This window comes from Pseudophryne corroboree, chromosome 4 (assembly GCF_028390025.1).
Source record: "Pseudophryne corroboree isolate aPseCor3 chromosome 4, aPseCor3.hap2, whole genome shotgun sequence".
Taxonomy (NCBI): domain Eukaryota; kingdom Metazoa; phylum Chordata; class Amphibia; order Anura; family Myobatrachidae; genus Pseudophryne; species Pseudophryne corroboree.
In genome coordinates this window covers 556431701-556454590 of record NC_086447.1, presented here as the reverse complement: position 1 = coordinate 556454590, position 22890 = coordinate 556431701, and the positions used below count along the sequence as shown (strand labels likewise).

The following is a 22890-nucleotide window of genomic DNA, read 5'->3' as shown; positions in this document are numbered from 1 at the left end:
ACGAAGATAGAGTTGAGCTCCGGCCATGTCAGCAGTTTCTTCCAAAGGTTGTTTGGGCATTTCATATCAACCAAGCTATTGTGGTGCGAGTGGCTACTGACTCCTCAATTACATCAAAGTGAAGATATATGTGAAGAGAACTTCTCGTCACGGAAGGTCGGACTCTGTTTGTCCTAAATGATCCCAAGAAAATTGGGTGTCCTGCTTCTAAGCAGACTATTTCTTGCTGGATTAGGTTCACTATCAGCACGCTTATTCTACGGCAGGACTGTCATGTCCAAAATCTGTTAAGGCCCACTCTACTCGTAAGGTGGGGTCTTCCTGGGCAGCTGCCCGGTGTGTCTCAGCATTGTAACTTTGCCGAGCTGCAACTTGGTCTGGGTCGAACACGTTTGCAAAGTTTTACAAGTTTGATACTTTGACCTCTGATGATCTGAAATTCAGTCAATCAATTCTGCAGGAGCCTCCGCGCTCTCCCTCCCATTCTGGAAGCTTTGGTACATCCCCATGGTACTAAAGTGGACCCCAGCATCCTCTAGGACGTAAGAGAAAATAGAATTTGGTTACCTACCGGTAAATAATTTTCTCGTAGTCCGTAGAGAATGCTGGGCCCCTGCCCAGCGCTTCGTTTTCCTGCAAATGTTATTTGGTTCAGTACAACTTTGTTTTAGTTAAGTACTGCATTGTTACTTTAAGTAATGTTTCTCTAACGTCCTAAGTGGATGCTGGGGACTCCGTAAGGACCATGGGGAATAGCGGCTCCGCAGGAGACTGGGCACATCTAAAGAAAGCTTTAGGACTATCTGGTGTGCACTGGCTCCTCCCCCTATGACCCTCCTCCAAGCCTCAGTTAGATCTCTGTGCCCGAACGAGAAGGGTGCACACTAGGGGCTCTCCTGAGCTTCTTAGTGAAAGTTTTAGATTAGGTTTTTTATTTTCAGTGAGACCTGCTGGCAACAGGCTCACTGCATCGAGGGACTAAGGGGAGAAGAAGCGAACTCACCTGCGTGCAGAGTGGATTGGGCTTCTTAGGCTACTGGACATTAGCTCCAGAGGGACGATCACAGGCCCAGCTTGGATGGGTCCCAGAGCCGCGCCGCCGGCCCCCTTACAGAGCCAGAAGGCAGAAGAGGTCCGGAAAATCGGCGGCAGAAGACGTCCTGTCTTAAACAAGGTAGCGCACAGCACTGCAGCTGTGCGCCATTGCTCTCAGCACACTTCACACTTCGGTCACTGAGGGTGCAGGGCGCTGGGGGGGGGCGCCCTGAGACGCAATAAAAACACCTTGGATGGCAAAAAATGCATCACATATAGCTCCTGGGCTATATGGATGCATTTAACCCCTGCCAGAATACATAGAAAAACGGGTGATAAGGCCGCCGATAAGGGGGCGGAGCCTATCTCCTCAGCACACTGGCGCCATTTTCCCTCACAGCTCCGTTGGAGGGAAGCTTCCTGACTCTCCCCTGCAGTCACTACACTACAGAAAGGGTTAAAAAAGAGAGGGGGGCACTAATTAGGCGCAGTATTAACTATACAGCAGCTATAAGGGGAAAAACACTTATATAAGGTTATCCCTGTATATATATATAGCGCTCTGGTGTGTGCTGGCAAACTCTCCCTCTGTCTCCCCAAAGGGCTAGTGGGGTCCTGTCCTCTATCAGAGCATTCCCTGTGTGTGTGCTGTATGTCGGTACTTTTGTGTCGACATGTATGAGGAGAAAAATGATGTGGAGACGGAGCAGATTGCCTGTAATAGTGATGTCACCCCCTAGGGGGTCGACACCTGAGTGGATGAACTGTTGGAAGGAATTACGTGACAGTGTCAGCTCTGTATAAAAGACAGTGGTTGACATGAGACAGCCGGCTACTCAGCTTGTGCCTGTCCAGACGTCTCATAGGCCGTCAGGGGCTCTAAAGCGCCCGTTACCTCAGATGGCAAATATAGACGCCGACACGGATACTGACTCCAGTGTCGACGGTGAAGAGACGAATGTGACTTCCAGTAGGGCCACACGTAACATGATTGAGGCAATGAAAAAACGAGTACCACCAAAAAAAAAAAAAAAGGGGGGTATTATGTTCGGTGAGGAAAAACTACCTGTAGTTTTCCTGAATCTGAGAAATTAAATGAGGTGTGTGATGATGCGTGGGTTTCCCCCGATAACAACTGATAATTTCTAAAATGTTATTGGCATTATATCCTTTCCCGCCAGAGGTTAGGGTGCGTTGGGAAACACCCCCTAGGGCGGATAAAGCGCTCACACGCTTGTAAGGGCTCTACCTTCGCCTGACATGGCCGCCCTTAAGGATCCTGCTGATAGAAAGCAGGAGGGTATCCTAAAAGGTATTTACACGCATACTGGTGTTATACTGCGACCAGCAATCGCCTCAGCCTGGATGTGCAGTGCTGGGTTGGCGTGGTCGGATTCCCTGACTGAAAATATTGATACCCTAGATAGGGACAGTATATTTTTGCCTATAGAGCATTTAAAAGATGCATTTCTATATATGCGTGATGCACAGCGGAATAATTGCAGACTGGCATCAAGCCTAAGCGCGTTGTCCATTTCTACCAGTAGAGGGTTATGGACACGTCAGTGGTCAGGTGATGCGTATTCCAAACGGCATTTGGAAGTATTGCTTTATTAAGGGAGGAGTTATTTGGGGTCGGTCTTTCAGACCTGGTGGCCACGGCAACAGCTGGGAATTCCACGTTTGTACCCCAGGTCGCCTCTCAACATGAGAAGACGCCGTATTATCAGGCGCAGTCTTTTCGTGGACAAGCGGGCAAAAGGTTCCTCATTTCTGCCCCGTGACAGAGAGAGAGGAAAAAGGCTGCAGAAATCAGCCAGTTCCCAGGAACAGAAACCCTCTCCCGCCTCTGCCAAGCCCTCAGTATACGCTGGGGCTTTACAAGCAGAATCGGGCACGGTGGGGGGCCCGTCTCAATGAATTTCAGCGCGCAGTGGGCTCACTCGCAAGTAGACCCCTGGATCCTTCAGGTGATATCTCAGGGGTACAAATTAGAATTCGAGACGTCTCCCCCTCGCCGTTTCCTAAAGTCGGCTTTACCGATGTCTCCTTCTGACAGGGAGACAGTTTTGGAAGCCATTCACAAGCTGTATTCCCAGCAGGTGATAATCAAGATACCCCTCCTGCAACAGGGAACGGGGTATTATTCCACACTGTTGTGGTACCGAAGCCAGACGGCTCGGTGAGACCGATTCTAAATCTAAAATCTTTGAACACTTACATACAGAGGTTCAAATTCAAGATTGAGTCACTCAGAGCAGTGATTGCGAACCTGGAAGAAGGGGACTACATGATTTCTCGGGACATCAAGGATGCTTACCTTCATGTAAAAAATTTACCCTTCTCACCAAGGGTACCTCAGGTTTATGGTACAGAACTGTCACTATCAGTTCAGACGCTGCCGTAGGGATGGTCCACGGCACCCCGGGTCTTTACCAAGGTAATGGCCGAAATGATGATATTCCTTCGAAGGAAGGGAATTTTAGTTATCCCTTACTTGGACAATTCCCTGATAAGGGTAAGATCCAGGGAACAGTTGGAGGTCGGTGTAGCACTATCTCAGGTAGTGTTGCGGCAGCACGATTGGATTCTCAATATTCCAAAATCGCACCTGGTTCCGACGACGTGTCTTCTGCTCCTAGGGATGATCCTGGACACAGTCCAGAAAAAGGTGTTTCTCCCGGAGGAGAAAGCCAGGGAGTTATCCGAGCTAGTCAGGAACCTCCTAAAACCGAGCCAAGTCTCAGTGCATCAATGCACAAGGGTTCTGGGTAAAATGGTGGCTTCCTACGAAGCAATCCCATTCGACAGATTCCACGCACCAGTGGGACCTGCTGGACAAATGGTCCGGGTCGCATCTTCAGATGCATCAGCGGATAACCCTGTCACCAAGGACAAGGGTGTCCCTCCTGTGGTGGTTGCAGAGTGCTCATCTTCTAGAGGGCCGCAGATTAGGCATTCAGGACTGGGTCCTGGTGACCACGGATGCCAGCCTGCGAGGCTGGGGAGCAGTCACACAGGGAAGGAATATCCAGGGCTTATGGTCAAGCCTGGAGACATCACTTCACATAAATATCCTGAAGCTAAGGGACATTTACAATGCTCTAAGCTTAGCAAGACCTCTGCTTCAAGGTCAGCCGGTGTTGATCCAGTCGGACAACATCACGGCAGTCACCCACGTAAACAGACAGGGTGGCACAAGAAGCAGGAGGGCAATGGCAGAAGCTGCAAGGATTCTTCGCTGGGCGGAAAATCATGTGATAGCACTGTCAGCAGTATTCATTCCGGGAGTGGACAACTGGGAAGCAGAATTCCTCAGCACGACCTCCACCCGGGAGAGTGGGGACTTCACCCAGAAGTCTTCCACATGATTAAAAACTCGACAGGTATTGCGCCAGGTCCAGGGACCCTCAGGCAATAAGCTGTAGACGCTCTGGTAACACCGTGGGTGTACCAGTCAGGGTATGTGTTCCCTCCTCTGCCTCTCATACCCAAGGTACTGAGATTGATAAGATGGAGAGGAGTAAGCTCTATATTCGTGGTTCCGGATTGGCCAAGAAGAACTTGGTAACCGGAACTTCAAGAGATGCTCACGGAAGATCCGTGGCCTCTACCTCTAAGAAGGGACCTGCTCCAGCAAGGACCCTGTCTGTTCCAAGACTTACCGCGGCTGCGTTTGACGGCATGGCGGTTGAACGCCGGATCCTGAAGGAAAAAAGGCATTCCAGATGAAGTCATCCCTATCCTGATCAAAGCCAGGAAGGATGTAACCGCAAAAACATTATCACCGCAATTGGCGAAAATATGTTGCGTGGTGCGAGGCCAGTAAGGCCCGACGGAGGAAATTCAACTGGGTCGATTCCTACATTTCCTGCAAACAGGAGTGTCTATGGGCCTGAAATTGGGGTCCATTAAGGTTCAAATTTCGGCCCTGTCAATTTTCTTCCAAAAAAGAACTAGCTTCAGTCCCTGAAGTTCAGACGTTTGTAAAAGGGGTACTGCATATACAGCCTCCTTTTGTGCCTCCAGTGGCACTTTGGGATCTCAATGTAGTTTTGGGTTCCAAAAGTCACATTGGTTTGAACCACTTAAATCTGTGGAGTTCAAATATATCACATGAAAAGTGGTCATGCTGTTGGCCCTGGCCTGGGCCAGGCGCGTGTCAGAATGGGCGGCTTTATCCTGAAAAAGCCCTTATCTGATTTTCCATTCGGACAGGGCGGAATTGAGGACTCGTCCTCAGTTTCTCCCCAAGGTGGTTTCAGCGTTTCACCTGAACCAACCTATTGGTGGTGCCTGCGGCTACTAGGGACTTGGAGGCCTCCAAGTTGCTAGACGTTGTCAGTGCCCTGAAAATATATGTTTCCAGGACGGCTGGAGTCAGGAAATCTTACTCGCTGTTTAGCCTGTATGCACCCAACAAGCTGGGTGCTCCTGCTTCTAAGCAGACTATTGCTCGTTGGATTTGTAGTACAATTCAGCTTGCACATTCTGTGGCAGGCCTGCCACAGCCAAAAATCTGTAAATGCCCACTCCACAAGGAAGGTGGGCTCATCTTGGGCGGCTGCCCGAGGGGTCTCGGCTTTACAACTTTGCCGAGCAGCTACTTGGTCAGGAGCAAATACGTTTGTAAAATTCTACAAAATTGATATCCTGGCTGAGGAGGACCTGGAGTTCTCTCATTTGGTGCTGCAGAGTCATCCGCACTCTCCCGCCCGTTTGGGAGCTTTGGTATAATCCCCATGGTCCTTACGGAGTCCCCAGCATCCACTTAGGACGTTAGAGAAAATAAGAATTTACTTACCGATAATTCTATTTCTCATAGTCCGTAGTGGATGCTGGGCGCCCATCCCAAGTGCGGATTGTCTGCAATACTTGTACATAGTTATTGTTACAAAAATCGGGTTATTATTGTTGTGAGCCATCTTTCAGAGGCTCCTCTGTTATCATGCTGTTAACTGGGTTCAGATCACAGGTTATACGGTGTGATTGGTGTGGCTGGTATGAGTCTTACCCGGGATTCAAAATCCTTCCTTATTGTGTACGCTCGTCCGGGCACAGTATCCTAACTGAGGCTTGGAGGAGGGTCATAGGGGGAGGAGCCAGTGCACACCAGATAGTCCTAAAGCTTTCTTTAGATGTGCCCAGTCTCCTGCGGAGCCACTATTCCCCATGGTCCTTACGGAGTCCCCAGCATCCACTACGGACTATGAGAAATAGAATTATCGGTAAGTAAATTCTTATTTTAAGCAGTTGCTGAGAGTTTCAAGCAAGTTGGCTTGGCGTGCCATGTATGTGTGAGCTGGTGTGAATCTCACCACTATCTGTGTTAAATCCTTCTCTCGAAGATGTCCGTCTCCTCGGCACAGTTTCTAGACTGAGTCTGGTAGGAGGGGCATAGAGGGAGGAGCCAGCCCACACTCTCAGACTCTTAAAGTGCCAATGGCTCCTGGTGGACCCGTCTATACCCCATGGTACTAAAGTAGACCCCAGCATCCTCTATGGACTACGAGAAAAGGATTTACCGGTAGGTAACCAAAATCCTACTTATAGTCCATGTGGATCATAAAGTATGAAAAAGGTACAAAAATGAAAGAAAGAAAAATGTGAATAACTCATGTCGACCTAGAAACCATGTCGACCTACTTACTGACGACCCTAAAGACCGGATCTGTTTTTGTCTGTTCTGTTGTCCAGACTTGTTTCTCCTTTCTCCACTCCGTTTTTTTTCTTAAGAGCTTGTACCCTTAACTTTGCTTACTCGTTACTCACAACATTTATTTTTATGCAGTCTTCACTATCGCATAATTGTGCCAGGTACCTGAATGTTCAGATTATATTCCCACATCAGTGCTTCACCTTACTGGCCGGTATTTGGTGGCTATACATACTTACATTAAAGGCAAAACATTCAGGGAAAAACGTTAGATTGGTGCTAATCTTTCTATTCTTTTCATCTAATCACTGTCAAAATACATGGATGTCATCTGTGACAGCTGCATTCCCTTCCTTCTAAGCAGCTACAATATGCGACAGGGCCCATAAACATATGTATACGGTAGCTGTAATTGTCTCCATTTGCCTATTTGTAATATATGCATGATATTTTGCTATGTCGCTCTTCTGACTTCATTTCATAAGCTGTATGAACAGACATTTATAGTGTATTGATGCTTGTGATACTCCGCGCACTGTGCGTAGGCAAACGGAACGTGTAAGTGCAATTACCTAAGGAAAAAAACACATGTATGCCCTTACCCTTTGGTGTGTAGAACTGATCGGTGATGAACCATTTTAAAGACTTTGTAACAAAGTGGCATTATCGCAGTATGGATGGTTTTTTTATGTTGCGTCTGATAATTATTTTCCCCTTCTCCCTCTAGATCCCCAGGAGGTACACCATTAGCAAGCAAAAACAAGAAGAGGCGTTCTCTAAATGACCCTGCAGCTATTATAGCTCATGCCTTAAAGCAGAAGTTTGCACACAGACACAAAGATGACTCATTCGATAAAGAAAATAGATCTCATGAGGAATCTCCATTCTCAAGTCCTGAAAATCCAATGGTACAGTACATCATTCCAGAAACTATTAACTAAATACTAATTTCCTTGTAAACATCATATATGGACACTTATGATTATTCTGTGTCTAGTATAACAGAGGAGGCAGAATGACAAATGTAGTTTTCCTGTCGAATTGCACAGCACATTTACATCTAACTCTGCCAATACTCTTTATCTGTAGTTTGGTCGCCACCTACTGAAGCCTGTTGGAAAGAGAACGCAGAAAGAAATGTCAAAAAAGCAAGTGTCTATAAGATCTGGAGCCCATGCGTAGATTTGTATGCAATCCCTTCTGGATGAGACTTGTTGTAAACAAGTGAGAATCTGTTCAATGCTGTCTGTAGTCCAGTCAAGCCTGGGTCTGCACTTACGTTTTTTAATTTTCCTTTATTACTAGGATATCACAATTTTAAGTCCGTTTTACTGTAAAAGTTTTTATTTATTTTTAAGTGAGAAGTTTGAAGTGCTGCAAGATGGCTAGAGATAAAATTTGCATGTCATTCGGGTATTCAGAATATTTTATTTTTTTATCCTTTTATTAATGTTTTCTTTTTACTGTCTTGTGCTTAGACTGGCAATCGTGAACTACTCTGCATTCCTTTGGCAATGGGCAGTCTATAGCATGAAAAAATAAGCATATTCCACTGCTAGTATTAATATTCTATATTCTAGCAGATTATAATCCAACTAACAGTTAGTATGAGTACATACAGAAATGCTAAACTGCTTTACTCACTGGCTTTCTAGTTATTGGCTCTTTTGACACGTTAGGTTAGTTATCCAACATTTGACATGTTCCTATATGAATCGTGAATGTAGTGGGGGTCATTCAGAGTTGCTCGCTAGCTAGTTTTAGCAGCTGTGCAAACGCTATGCCGCCGCCGCCCACTGGGGAGTGTATCTTAGTTTAGCAGAAGTGCGAACGCATGTGCAGCCGAGCTCTGCAAAACCAGTTTGTGCAGTTTCAGAGTAGCTCTGAACCTACTCAGTGCTGGCGATCACTTCAGCCTATCCGTGTCCGGATTTGACGTCATACACCCGCCCAGCGAACGCCCACCCACGCCTGCGTTTTTTAAGACACGCCTTCATTTTTGGTAATCCTCCCTGAAAACGGTCGGTTGACACCCAGACACGCCCCCTTTCTGTCAATCTTCTTGCGGTTGTCAGTGCAACTGAAAACTTCGCTAGAACCTGTGCACAACCACAACGGGCTTTGTCCCCGTACGTCACGCATACGCATGCGCAGAAATGCCGTTTTTTTAGCTTGATCGCTGCGCTGCGAACAACGGCAGCTAGCGATCAACTCTGAATGACCCCCAGTGTGTACTGTTTGGTCATACCTTGAATTCACTGCAGCTTGGTTCAAGAGTAAAGTGCAGTGGGTTTTCTCCTGTGTGATAGACAGTCAATGCCATATTTTACAGGTAGCAAATAAAGCTGTGTTTTATAGAAGATAAGCAATAAGGGCATAGCTTGTGGTTTTGTGCTTCATGTGACATCACCCACCCCAATAAACATATCCGTTTTCTGTTTCGGAACCTTTATGGATAGCAAATGAACCAAAACTTAGAGCTAGATCTATCAAAGCTTGAAGAGAGCTAAAGTACCAACCAATCAGCTCAACTGATATTTTTCAAACACCGACTGTAAAGTTACAGGAGCTGATTGGTTGGTATTTTCTCTGTCAAAGCTTTCATAAATCTGCACCATAATTTCCTTCATGGGACTGGCATTGCCGAAGGATTCTAATATGGGAGTCAATGGGACAACAGTCACATTGTCGGCAGCGTAATGTCGAGCACAGTATGCCGACAAGGTACTGATGTTAGTATAAAGCAAGGGCAAAATACAGTAATGTAACAATGTTAAGGAGCAGTTTGAAGATAAAATCAATCCAGACACTTTTCCACAGACCTCTGACTAGTTTTGCTCAATGTCAAGGCTTTATCAAAGATAATTATAACTTTAAACTTGATATTTTCCCATAATGTTTAAAAACTAAAGGTGCATACACACGGTCAGATTCGGGCTAACCCCGATTCTCACTATGCGACAGGGGCTAGGTCAGCATCGCAAGCATATAATGACTGTGCTTGCGATACTGACTGTGCGATTTTGGCTAAGTGTCAATTTTGACTATCTAATCTACGAGATAGACTCTGCAGAGGCAAGTCAATTTTGACTATCTAGGCTTGCGATGCCGACTGCGCATCGGCATCACATCGGGATCGCAAGGTGATTTTCACCTTGCGATCTGCACTAACTTTTCTTACGATTTTGACTATATAGTCAAAATTGTAAGAAATTATCTCACCGTGTGTACACACCATAAGTGCCAACACTGTTATAATGCTGCAACTAACATTAGTACCTTATCATACTGTACTTGACATTACACTGCTGACCATGTGATAGTTGAAATTGTGCCCGTTGGTACATCATACCAATTAAGATAATCTACAGTAACACCATAGCAACCAATCAGTAAATAGTTTCTATCATTTTTATTTGAAGTTAGACTATGAAAGCATATGTTGTACAGGTTGAGTATCCCTTATCCAAAATGCTTGGGACCAGAGGTATTTTGGATATCGGATTTTTCCGGATTTTGGAATAATTGCATACCATAATGAGATATCATGGCAATGGGACCTAAGTCTAAGCACAGAATGCATTTATGTTACATATACACCTTATACACACAGCCTGAAGGTCATTTAATACAATACTTTTTATAACTTTGTGCATTAAACAAAGTGTCTACATTCACACAATTAATTTATGTTTCATATACACCTTATACACACAGCCTGAAGGTCATTTAATACAATATTTTTAATAGCTTTGTGTATTAAACAAAGTTTGTGTACATTGAGCCATCAAAAAACAAAGGTTTCACTATTTCACTCTCACTCAAAGTCCGTATTTCGGAATATTCCGTATTTCGGAATATTTGGATATGGGATACTCAACCTGTGTTGGTCGCTGTGGTTTTAGTATACATTTGCACCTTGGAGCAATGTTGGCAAATAACCCTCATAGACTGCATGCAGTAACTTTTGTTGGTGTGTGTTTATATTTGAACTTTGCAGTGCTGTCTGTCTTATCACCTGCTTTTATTCAGTATTTCAGGATGCTTTTTGCCTATTCTTTAAAGAAGTGAGAATTGAACGCTGTGGTCGTTGAACATTAGGGGAGGGGTGGAAGTCTAACAATCCCTATCAATACTCCTTAAAACACCTGCTCTGCTCCTCTGAGCAGGGAAGCGCTGCACGGCCTGTGATGATAGTGGGTACAGCCAATGGTTAAACTACTGCCATTGCAGGTGGTACAGTAGCTACAAGCATGTCATGTCCGTGTTTGCCTTCTTCTTTACATCTAGATCCAATAGCGACTGCATTGGTGGCAGTTCTTTTTTTAAATAATGGAACCGTTATGGTTTAAGAGTGTTTATAGTTATTACATTACAGGTTGTTTCCCATATCCGAAATGCTTGGGACCAGAAGGTTTTTAGATATTGGATTTTTCCATGGTTTGGAATATTTGCATACCATAATGCATTTATGTTTAATATACACCTTATACACATAGCCTGAAGGTAATTTTATCCAGTATTTGTAATAATTGTGCATGAAACAAAGTTTGTGTACATTGAATCATCAGAAAGCAAAGATGTCCCTATCTCAATCGGGCTAAAAGGACTCAACCTGTGATACAGTATGATCTGATTTCTGCTTAATATTTTCTTATCCAGTCATAAGTAAAGGAGTGCTTGATAGGTGAATCAGAACACCTTTCTGTTAAATAGAATTTTGCAGCATTCATATACAGTGGTAGTTTGTGAACCCTTTAGAATATTCTGACTTGTGCATGAATGTGACATTAAGGGGCCGATTCATTTAGCCACGGATGCGGCCATAGTTCTGTTTTATGATTTTTATATAGAGCATGGTCACCCAACTGATTGTCATCCCATTAATTGACACTCCTGACTAATTATGGGCGAGCTTTATCAAAGCTTGGAGAGGGATAAAGTAGCAAAAAATCAGCTCCTAACTACCATTTTTCAAACACAGCCTGTAAAATGGCTATTAGGAGCTGATTGGTTGGTACTTTCTCTCTCCAAAATTTGATACATCTCCCATGTATTAGTCCTTAACTAAATTAATAAACCTATAGGATCATATATTTTATATGTTAAGTTTTCAAGCTGTGTCATTACAAGATATTTCATCAAAGCCAAAGTGAGAGCAGTGTCCTTTTGTACTTGGCAAATTGAGTAGTGTAATTGTTATGGCTGTCTATCAACTTATTTTTGCTCTTACTAGTGGGGTGGATTACCTTGGTGTCATGGGAAATACGTTGTCAGTTTTAAGTGTCATTTTATATTAGTTTTGAACTGCTTAAAAGAAAATGGAAAGCTAGGCAGCCGCTGTAGGAGATTTGATTCCAACCATGGGCATGTGTGTTTTTGTATTTGTAAATTTTTGGTAACCTTCATGTACTTTGAGTTTCTACCACAGTCCCCACCACCACCACCTCAAAAAAACAACACAATTTTAATTTTATTTTGTGTTTCATATCTTGTAAGTAAGAAATTTAGGATGTTGGCTGCACTGATGCAAAATATGTACAGCATATGATTGATGCTATAAAAATACAATTAATAACATGCCTCTTTAATATTTATATTATTGTATTACAATATCTATATATACACACTTTCTAGATCAGTGCTTCTCAAACTGTGCCACTAGTAGGTCCTTGAAATGTGGTAAGGGTTCGAAAAAAAGTCCCCACAGGTTGTGCCCAGCAGACCCATCCGCAGCTGTCATTCTGATGCTCCTGAAACGGAATAGCCATTGAAGCAAGAGAGCGATCTCCTGCCCTCCATTCTGCTCCAAAGGTTCTGAGGGCATGTGGGGTATCACTCCAGCATACAAAATGTATGAGGAGGGTACTGAGGCCATGTGGGAGGATCAGATGGACATATAAATGGTATGTGAGAGGATCTGCTGGGCATATAAAGGGCATGTGGGAGGATCTGATGGGCATATAAAGGGCATGTGAGAAGATCTGATGGGCATATAAATGGCACGAGGGAGGATCTGATGGGCATATAAATGGCACGAGGGAGGATCCGATGGGCATATAAATGGCACGAGGGAGGATCTGATGGGCATAAATGGCATGAGGGAGGAACTGATGGCCATATAAATGGCATGGATCTGATGGTTTGTACTGTTAAAAGCATGTGGAGTAGGCGTTTTAAAGGGTATGTCTAGCACATTATGATACAGTATGGTTAGTTTACGTTTGTTGAGAACTTTTTAAGGTTTTGGGTGACTTATGTGGATGTCATTCTTCTAGCGTCATGGCAGGAAAAAGTTTGAGAACCACTGTTCTAGAGGGTTTCTTTGGCAGCTTTGGGGTATTAGTAACTTGTAGTATTGTAGATTATTTTGTTTAAAAGAGCCCATCTAAGAGAAAAATCACCCCTATTAAGAAAATAATACAAAATGAACGCTGCTAATTTAAAAAAACAACCTAATTATTTTATTTCCTTTATTGCACTATTGCATATTGCTACTTTTTTCATGTCTATTTACATGTTAATATACGTAACTTTTTTTTCTTACATTTTACAATCTTGCAAAGTCTTAAAGTGCTGCTATCACAAAGTTTATATGCTTATTGCACAGTAATGTGTTGTACATTGGTAACAATTTTGTAAATAGTTTGAAAAATAAATTACTTTTTATCTTTCATTGGAGCTTTTATGTTTTCATTTTTTTATGGTCTGTTAACACTTTTGTCGTCCTCTAAATAAGTTTGCACCATTCTCAAGGGAAGATCAGTTGCAGCAGGCTGAAATCTGCTGACTGCAGGAAATGACATGAAAAGTGGCCAATAGTATATCATGCCCACGTACTGCTTTTCTGTATCTTTCCAAAAGATTTGGGCTGCCAGATAATCCAAACAAATATAATATTTGTAACATCCATATAAATTTGATATTTATACCCTTTAGGGCTCAGTTTCTCATGATCACTTTATATACTGAGTAGGCAGAATTAATGCCATTAAGATCAACGTCGCTCCCCCCCAAATTGTTTTATTTTGTTTTCCAAATGCTCCCTGTCACGGTTCCAGCGGGAGTGCTCTCTGCCGTCCAATACTCTTTCAGTAAATGTATCTGGAACCATAAAAAGCCTTATGTTTGTAGAGAAATCCTGTCTAAACAGGCCATTGATGGAGGTATGGGCTTGCCTCTTGATACTACCAAGCCTCTTGGCTTAGCCAACTGTTTGCCTGGCACTTCTTGAAGGACTCAAAAGGGGGGTGGGTGGATCTGGAGAGTGATCTTGGAGGGGTGGATTCAATATCTCATCTTCCTTGGCTTTCAGCACCTTAGACCAAACCTGCTCTCCCAGTTCCTACTAGATCTCACGCTTTCTGCCTGGGACACCTTTAATAAAAAGAATGCAGTTCCTGAGCAACCATCCCCCAAACCCCCATTTGGCACCACCCTTCAGCCCATGGACAGGGGCACCATTTCCATCTATATCATTACATTTTCGTTCTGGACTCCCCGTCCCTTGGCTGTCCATAAAGTAACATGGGAATTAGACTTTTGCTCTCCTCTTGGGGAATGAAACTGAGATGAGAATAGAGCCACAATTTCATCATTTCAGTGTGTCTATAAAAAAAAGAACACCTGCTAGGTGTATTCTCAGTGGTACCTTGTTGGTGGTATCTTGCAGTGTTGGCAGGAATGGGGTCACACTGGCTCGCATGTATTGCACCCTACTAGGTGGTGGTCCAGTCGCTTTTGACCTTTCCCTCTAACTCCGGCTAACATACTCCTTTTAATGCCTCCAGTCTGCCAGGCATTTACATATTGCTAGTGCTGCTTGTTATAAATTAGCCAAAGCCCGGAACAGTCTATTCCCCCAACTTGTCAACCGCTGGTAATAAGGGTATGGTTTGTATCTAAAATGGAATATATTGCTCGTCTCCAGAACAACACAGTATGGGTTATTCCGTGTATATGCCTCTATCTTTGTTCTATTCCCATAACACTCCAATAACTTATACTGTATTGAATTCTACTCCTTGATTTTGTGAATCTTTAATAAAAATGTTACTATTTCTAATGAATGAATATGCCTTAACTTGACATCTTCCTAAAGAAATCTGAAACTGGAAAACCCCATCCATAAAGCCTCTTCATCAGTAACCCTCATGTAGATGAAATTGTAGACTATTAGAGCCGACTGTAAACAGATCTACACAGGAAAGAGAAAAATGCAAGTGCACACTCTAAGGGGGGATCCTGTCAGAACTGACAAAATACCAACGCCAGAATCCCAACAGAACTGAGAATGGGGGGGGGGGGGGGGGGTTAGGATTAGGCTGTGGGAAGGGGAGGGGTTAGGTTAAGACAGCCCTGGGGGGAAGGGTTAGGCTGCACGCTGGGTAGGGTGGGGGGGGGGGGGGGGGGAGGGTGCTAGGTTTTGGCAGTGGGAAGGTAGGGTTAGAAGGGAAGGAGTTGTCGTTCTATTTTCTTTCACTTTTTTTTTAAGGGCCTATAAATGACATCCTTTATCCATTTTTTCTCCTGCAGGGTCACCAGGTTATCCACAGGATAACATTGGGATATGAGGCTGAGGCAGCGACCGCGGATTGGCACCAAACAATCAAAGCTTTTGGCGTCCCAGAATGCAACGGGCCCATCCCTATATTTCTCATACGTCCTAGAGGATGCTGGGGTCACATCAAGAACCATGGGGTATAGACGGGATCCACAGGAGACATGGGCACTTTAAGACTTTCAAAGGGGTGTGAACTGGCTCCTCTCTCTATGACCCTCCTCCAGACTCCAGTTTAGAATCTGTGCCCATGCAGACTGGATGCACTCTGAGGAGCTCTACTGAGTTTCTCTGAAAAGACTTTGTTAGGTTTTTTATGTTCAGGGAGAACTGCTGGCAACAGTTTCCCTGGTTCGTGGGACTTAGGGGAGAGAAGTCAGACCTACTTCTGTGAGTTTAAAGGCACTGCTTCTTTGGCTACAGGACACCATTAGCTCCTGAGGGTCTGATCGCTAGGTACGCCTAGATGCTCGTTCCCAGAGCCCGCCGTCACCCCCCTTGCAGAGCCTGAAGTCAGAAGACAGGTGAGTAGAAGAAGATCAGAAGACTTCAGTGACGGCTTTGAGGTACCGCACAGCCGATCGCACGCTGTGCGCCATGCTCCCACTACACAGCGGCACTACAGGGTGCAGGGGGGGGGGGGGGGGGAGGGGGAGGGGGCGGCGGCGCCCTGGGCAGCATATCTAACCTCACTAACTACCTGACAAGAGCGGACATGGTGCCAGGGCACTGTCCGGACCCCCGCCAGTATAAAAATTTATTTAAAAAGAGCGGGTCTGAAGCTCGCCATTACAGCGGCGGAGCTTAGCCCTCACAGCACACAGCCCGGCGCCATTTTCTCTACACAAGGCTGTGGAGACGCTGGTCCTTCCTCATACTGCTGAATAAGTATCAGGGTGAAAAACGGGGGGGCACAGTTATTTTGGTGCTTTATATGTACATTATAAAAGCGCTGCAGGTCTGGGGCATTTCTGTGGTGTTTCAGACCGGGATTGGGCGCTGGGGTGTGAGCTGGCAATAACTCCCTCTGTGTCTCTCTGACAGGCTTTACTGTGGGTCTGTCCCCTATAGGCCCGGTGTGTCTGTGTGTGTTGGATACACGTGTGTCGGCATTTCTGAGGCGGAGTGCTCTTCCCATTAGGAGACTGTTAGGGACACAAACGGCTGTGGGAGTGACCCTGTCGGCACCGCCGACACCTGATTGGGTGAATGTTTTGAGTGCTTTGAATGCTAATGTGGCTCTGATAAATAAAAGATTGGATAAATCTGAGTCTCAGAACCAAGCTTGGAAGAAATCCGTAGAGAATGTGTTGTTTCAACTCCAGACCCCCTCAGGGTCACAAAAACGTTCATTTGCCCAGCTGGCAGACACGGATACCGATACGGACACTGACTCAAGTGTCGACTATAGTGAGGCCAGATTAGATCCAAAACTGGCAAAGAGCATTCAGTACATGATTGTGGCAATAAAAGACGTATTACATATCGCTAAGGACCCTACTGTTCCTGATACTAGGGTCTGTATGTATAAAGGGAAGAAACCTGAGGTAACATTTCCTCCCTCTCATGAACTGAACACGCTTTGTGAAAAGGGTTGGGAAAATCCTGACAAAAAGTTTCAGATTCCCAAAAGGATTGTAGTGGCGTATCCGTTTCCCTCTGGGGATAGGGAAAAATGGGAGTCACCCCCCATTGTGGACAAAGCTCTGTCACGGCTGTCCAAAATGGTGGCTCTTCCGTCCCCTGACACGGCAGCCCTAAAGGATCCTGCGGATCGTAGACAGGAAAATCCATTGAAATCCATTTATGTCACCACGGGTACGCTACTCAGACCAGCCATTGCATCTGCGTGGGTGAGTAGTGCTATGGAAAAATGGGCAGATAACTTGTCATCTGAAATGGATACCCTGGATAGGAATAGCATTTTTTTGACACTAGGTCATATCAGGGACGCTGCAATCTACCTAAAGGAAGCTGGGAGAGATATTGGCCTCTTGGGATTACGGGCCACTGCCATGGCAGTCTCAGCTAGGAGAGCATTGTGGATTCATCAATGGAATGCTGATGTTGACTCTAAGAAAGCTATGGAGTCTCTACCGTATAAGGGTGGTGTATTGTTTGGTGACGGCCTCGCTGATTTGGTATCTACGGCTACCGCGGGTAAGTCCTCATTTCTCTTACGTCCTAGAGGATGCTGGGGACTCTGTAAGGACCATGGGGAATAGACGGGCTCCGCAGGAGACGTGGGCACTAAAAAGAACTTTAGATATGGGTGTGCACTGGCTCCTCCCTCTATGCCCCTTCTCCAGACCTCAGTTTGATACTGTGCCCAGAGGAGACTGGGTGCATTACAGGGAGCTCTCCTGAGTTTCCTGAAAGAAATAATTTTTGTTAGGTTTTTTATTTTCAGTGAGCCTGCTGGCAACAGGCTCCCTGCAGCGAGGGACTGAGGAGAGATAAGCAGACCTTCTTAAATGCTAGGTTCTGCTTCTTAGGCTACTGGACACCATTAGCTCCAGAGGGAATCGGAACGCAGGTCCTCCTAGCTGTTCGTCCCGGAGCCGCGCCGCCGTCCTCACAGAGCCGGAAGATAGAAGCCGGGTGAGTATGAGAAGATTGAAGATTTCAGAGACGGCAGAAGACTTCAGATCTTCACTGAGGTAACGCTGCGCGCCATTGCTCCCACACAAGACGCACACGGCAGGCACTGTAGGGTGCAGGGCGCAGGGGGGCGCCCTGGGCAGCAATTTTAACCTCTGGGACTGGCAAAAAGAGTATATATTCAGCCTCTGCACTGTATATTAGAGATCATCCGCCAGTTTTTAAACTGAATCCAGCGGGACCGAAGCCCGCCGCTGGGGGGCGGAGCTTGATCCCTCAGCACTCACCAGCGCCATTTTCTCCTCAGCACACCGCTGAGAAGCTGGCTCCCCGGACTCTCCCCTGCTGAACACGGTGACAGAGGGTTTTAAAGAAGGGGGGGGGCACATAATTTGGCGCAGTGAATATAATCTAATAAAAGCACTATCTGGGTATATTTTCCAGGGTCATTGGCGCTGGGTGTGTGCTGGCATACTCTCTCTCTCTCCTAAGGGCCTTGGGGGGGGGGGGGGACTGTCTCCAGTTAGAGAATTCCCTGTGTATGGGGTGTCGGCATGTCTGAAGCGGAAGGCTCTTCTAGGGAGGAGGTGGAGCAAATGAGTGTGGTGTCTCCGTCGGCAACGCCGACACCTGACTGGTTGAATATGTGGAATGTTTTAAATGCAAATGTGAATTTATTACACAAAAGGTTGGACAAAGCAGAGTCCAGGGAATGTACAGGGAGTCGAACCCTGCCTTTCACTATGTCGCAGGGACCTTCTGGGTCTCGAAAGCGCCCACTATCCCAAATAGTAGACCCTGATACCGACACGGATTCTGACTCCAGTGTCGACTACGATGATGCAAAGTTGCAGCCAAAATTGGCTAAAAGTATTCATTATATGATTATTGCAATAAAAGATGTGTTGCATATCACAGATGACCCCTCTGTCCCTGACACGAGGGTGCGCATGTATAAGGAAAAGAAACCTGAGGTAACCTTTCCCCCGTCTCATGAGCTGAACGAGCTATTTGAAAAGGCTTGGGAATCTCCAGACAAAAACTGCAGATTCCCAAAAGGATTCTTATGGCGTATCCTTTCCCGGCTAAGGACAGGATACGGTGGGAATCCTCCCCAAGGGTGGACAAAGCGTTGACACGCTTATCCAAAAAGGTAGCGCTGCCATCTCAAGACACGCCAACCCTCAAGGTGCCTGCTGATCGCAGGCAGGAGACTACCTTGAAGTCAATTAACACACATACGGGTACCTTACTCAGACCGGCGATAGCGTCGGCTTGGGTTTGTAGCGCTGTAGCAGCGTGGACAGATACCTTATCGGCTGATATAGATACTCTGGATAAGGAAACCATTTTATTGACCCTGGGTCATATTAAAGATGCTGTCCTCTATATGAGAGATGCTCAGAGGGACGTTGGCCTACTGGGTTCCAGAGCCAACGTTTTGGCGATTTCTGCTAGACGAGCCCTATGGACCCAACAATGGACGGGTGATGCCGACTCGAAGAGGCATATGGAGGTTTTGCCTTACAAGGGTGAGGAATTGTTTGGGGAAGGTCTCACGGACCTAGTTTCCACAGCTACGGCAGGTAAATCAACTTTTTTGCCTTATGTTTCCTGACAGCCTAAGAAAACGCCACATTATCAGATGCAGTCCTTTCGGTCGCATAAACCCAAGAGAGTACGGGGATCTTCCTTTCTTGCCAGAGGTAAGGGCAGGGGGAAAAAGCTGCCAACCACAGCTAGTTCCCAGGAGCAGAAGTCCTCCCCGGCCTCTACAAAATCCACCGCATGACGCTGGGGCTCCGCTGAGGGAGTCCGCCCCAGTGGGGGCACGTCTTCGACTTTTCAGCCATGTCTGGGTTCACTCACAGGTGGATCCCTGGGCAATAGAAATTGTTTCCCAGGGTTACAAGCTGGAATTCGAAGAGGTGCCTTCTCGACGATTTTTCAAATCGGCCCTACCGGCTTCTCCCCCAGAGAGGGAGATAGTTTTAAATGCAATTCCAAAATTGTGTCTTCAACAAGTGGTGGTCAAAGTTCCCCTGCTACAGCAGGGGATGGGGTATTACTCAACCCTGTTTGTAGTCCCGAAACGGACGGTTCGGTCAGACCCATTTTAAATTTAAAATCCCTAAACCTTTACTTAAAAAGGTTCAAGTTCAAGATGGAATCGCTCAGAGCGGTCATCGCCAGCCTGGAAGGGGGGGATTATATGGTGTCCCTGGACATAAAGGATGCATACCTTCATGTTCCCATATATCCACCTCATCAGGCGTTCCTGAGATTTGCTGTACAGGATTGTCATTACCAATTTCAGATGTTGTCGTTTGGGCTTTCCACGGCCCCGAGGATTTTCACCAAGGTAATGGCGGAAATGATGGTACTCCTGCGCAAGCAGGGTGTCACAATTATCCCGTACTTGGACGATCTCCTAATAAAAGCGACATCAAGAGAGCAGTTGCTGAACAGAGTATCACTTTCCCTGAAGGTGTTGCAACAGCACGGCTGGATTCTCAATATCCCGAAGTCACAGTTGGTTCCCACGACTCGTTTGCCTTTCTTACGCATGATTCTGGATACAGACCAGAAAAGGGTTCATCTTCCGAAAAGGCCCAAGAACTCATGAATTTGGTCAGGGACCTGTTGAAGCCAAAAACGGTGTCGGTGCATCACTTGAGTTCTGGGGAAGATGGTGGCGTCTTATGAGGCCATTCCATTCGGCAGGTTCCATGCGAGGACTTTCCAATGGGACCTTCTGGACAAGTGGTCCGGGTCACATCTACAGATTCATCAGTTGATCACCCTGTCCCCCAGGTCCAGGGTATCTCTCCTGTGGTGGTTGCAGAGTGCTCACCTTCTAGAGGGTCGCAGGTTCGGCATTCAGGACTGGGTTCTGGTAACCACGGACGCGAGCCTCCGAGGTTGGGGAGCGGTCACACAGGGAAGAAACTTCCAAGGTCTCTGGTCAAGCCAGGAGGCTTGTCTTCACATCAACGTCCCGGAGTTGAGGGCCATATACAACGCCCATCGTCAAGCGGCGCAGTTGCTTTGCGACCTCCCGGTTCTGATTCAGTCAGACAACATCACCGCAGTGGCTCATGTAAACCGCCAAGGCGGATCAAAGAGCAGAGCGGCAATGGCAGAAGCCACCAGGATTCTTCGCTGGGCGGAAAATCATGTAAGCGCTCTGACAGCAGTCTTCATTCCGGGAGTGGACAACTGGGAAGCAGACTTCCTCAGCAGACACGATCTACATCCAGGAGAGTGGGGACTTCATCAGGAAGTCTCCGCAGAGATTGCAAGTCAGTGGGGACTGCCTCAGAGAGACATGATGGCGTCACGCCTCAACAAGAAACTACCGAGGTATTGCGCCAGGTCAAGGGACCCTCAGGTGGTGGCGGTAGACGCCCTGGTGACACCGTGGGTGTTCCAGTCTGTCTGTGTTTCCTCCTCTTCCTCTCATCTCCAAGATATTGAGAATCATAAGACGAAGAGGAGTACGAAAAATTCTCATTGTTCCAGATTGGCCTCGAAGGGCCTGGTATCCGGATCTGCAGGAAATGCTCACAGAAGATCCGTGGCCTCTTCCTCTCAGAGAGGACTTGTTACAACAGGGGCCCTGTCTGTTCCAAGACTTACCGCGGCTGCGTTTGACGGCATGGCGGTTGAACGCCGGATCCTAGCGGAAAAGGGCATTCCGGATGAGGTCATTCCTACTCTGATAAAGGCTAGGAAGGACGTGACAGCAAAACATTATCACCGTATATGGCGTAAGTATGTATCTTGGTGTGAGTCCAGGAGTGCTCCTCCGGAAGAATTCCATCTGGGCCTTTTCCTTCACTTCCTACAGACTGGAGTGAATTTGGGCCTAAAGTTAGGCTACATTAAGGTTCAGATTTCGGCCTTATCCATTTTCTTTCAGAAGGAATTGGCTTCTCTCCCAGAAGTACAGACTTTTGTGAAGGGAGTGCTGCATATCCAGCCTCCTTTTGTGCCTCCAGTGGCACCCTGGGACCTTAACGTGGTGTTGCGGTTCCTTAAGTCTCACTGGTTTGAACCACTTAAAATGGTGGAATTAAAGTATCTCACTTGGAAAGTGGTCATGTTGTTGGCCTTGGCATCGGCTAGGCGAGTGTCGGAGTTGGCGGCTTTATCTCACAAAAGCCCCTATCTGATTTTCCATGTGGATAGAGCGGAATTGCGGACTCGTCCTCAATATTTGCCCAAGGTGGTTTCATCTTTTCATATGAACCAGCCTATTGTGGTGCCTGTGGCTACGCGGGACTGGGAGGATTCCGAGTCCGTTGATGTGGTCAGGGCGTTGAAAATTTATGTGGCCAGAACGGCTTGGGTTAGGAAAACAGAGGCACTGTTTGTCCTGTACGCGGCCGACAAGGTTGGCGCTCCTGCTTCGAAGCAGACTATTGCTCGCTGGATCTGTAACACGATTCAGCAGGCTCATTCTACGGCTGGATTGCCGTTACCAAATTCTGTAAAGGCCCATTCCACTAGGAAGGTGGGCTCTTCTTGGGCGGCTGCCCGAGGTGTCTTGGCATTACAGCTGTGCCGAGCTGCTACTTGGTCGGTGTCAAACAAGTTTGCTAAGTTCTACAAGTTTGATACCCTGGCTGACGAGGACCTTATGTTTGCTCAATCGGTGCTGCAGAGTCATCCGCACTCTCCCGCCCGTTTTGGAGCATTGGTATAATCCCCATGGTCCTTACGGAGTCCCCAGCATCCTCTAGGACGTAAGAGAAAATAAGATTTTAAACCTACCGGTAAATATTTTTCTCCTAGTCCGTAGAGGATGCTGGGCGCAAGACTTGTATATAGTTTTTGATTACATAAGGGTTATGTTACAGTTAGGATCAGTCGTTGGCTGATGCTTTTTTGTTTCAAACTGTTAACTGGTTGCGTATATTCCAGGTTATACAGTGTGGCTGGTGTGGGCTGGTATGAATCTTGCCCTTAGATTAACAAAAATCCTTTCCTCGTACTGTCCGTCTCCTCTGGGCACAGTTTCTCTAACTGAGGTCTG

At 46.2% G+C, this 22890-nt stretch overlaps 1 protein-coding gene across 3 annotated transcripts in view; it reads left to right on the top strand.

Annotated features, from left to right (window-relative positions):
- The window catches only part of MTFR2 (mitochondrial fission regulator 2), a 105581-nt gene extending 92272 nt beyond the window's left edge, over window positions 1-13309 (top strand). For all 3 annotated transcript variants that reach the window (XM_063917391.1, XM_063917392.1, XM_063917389.1), the window contains 2 exons: window positions 7419-7599; window positions 7781-13309. In XM_063917391.1, coding sequence (XP_063773461.1) covers window positions 7419-7599; window positions 7781-7873 — 274 coding nt within the window. In that variant the 3' untranslated portion in view covers window positions 7874-13309. The remainder of the gene's footprint in view (window positions 1-7418; window positions 7600-7780) is intronic.
- The last annotated feature ends 9581 nt before the right edge of the window (window positions 13310-22890 follow it).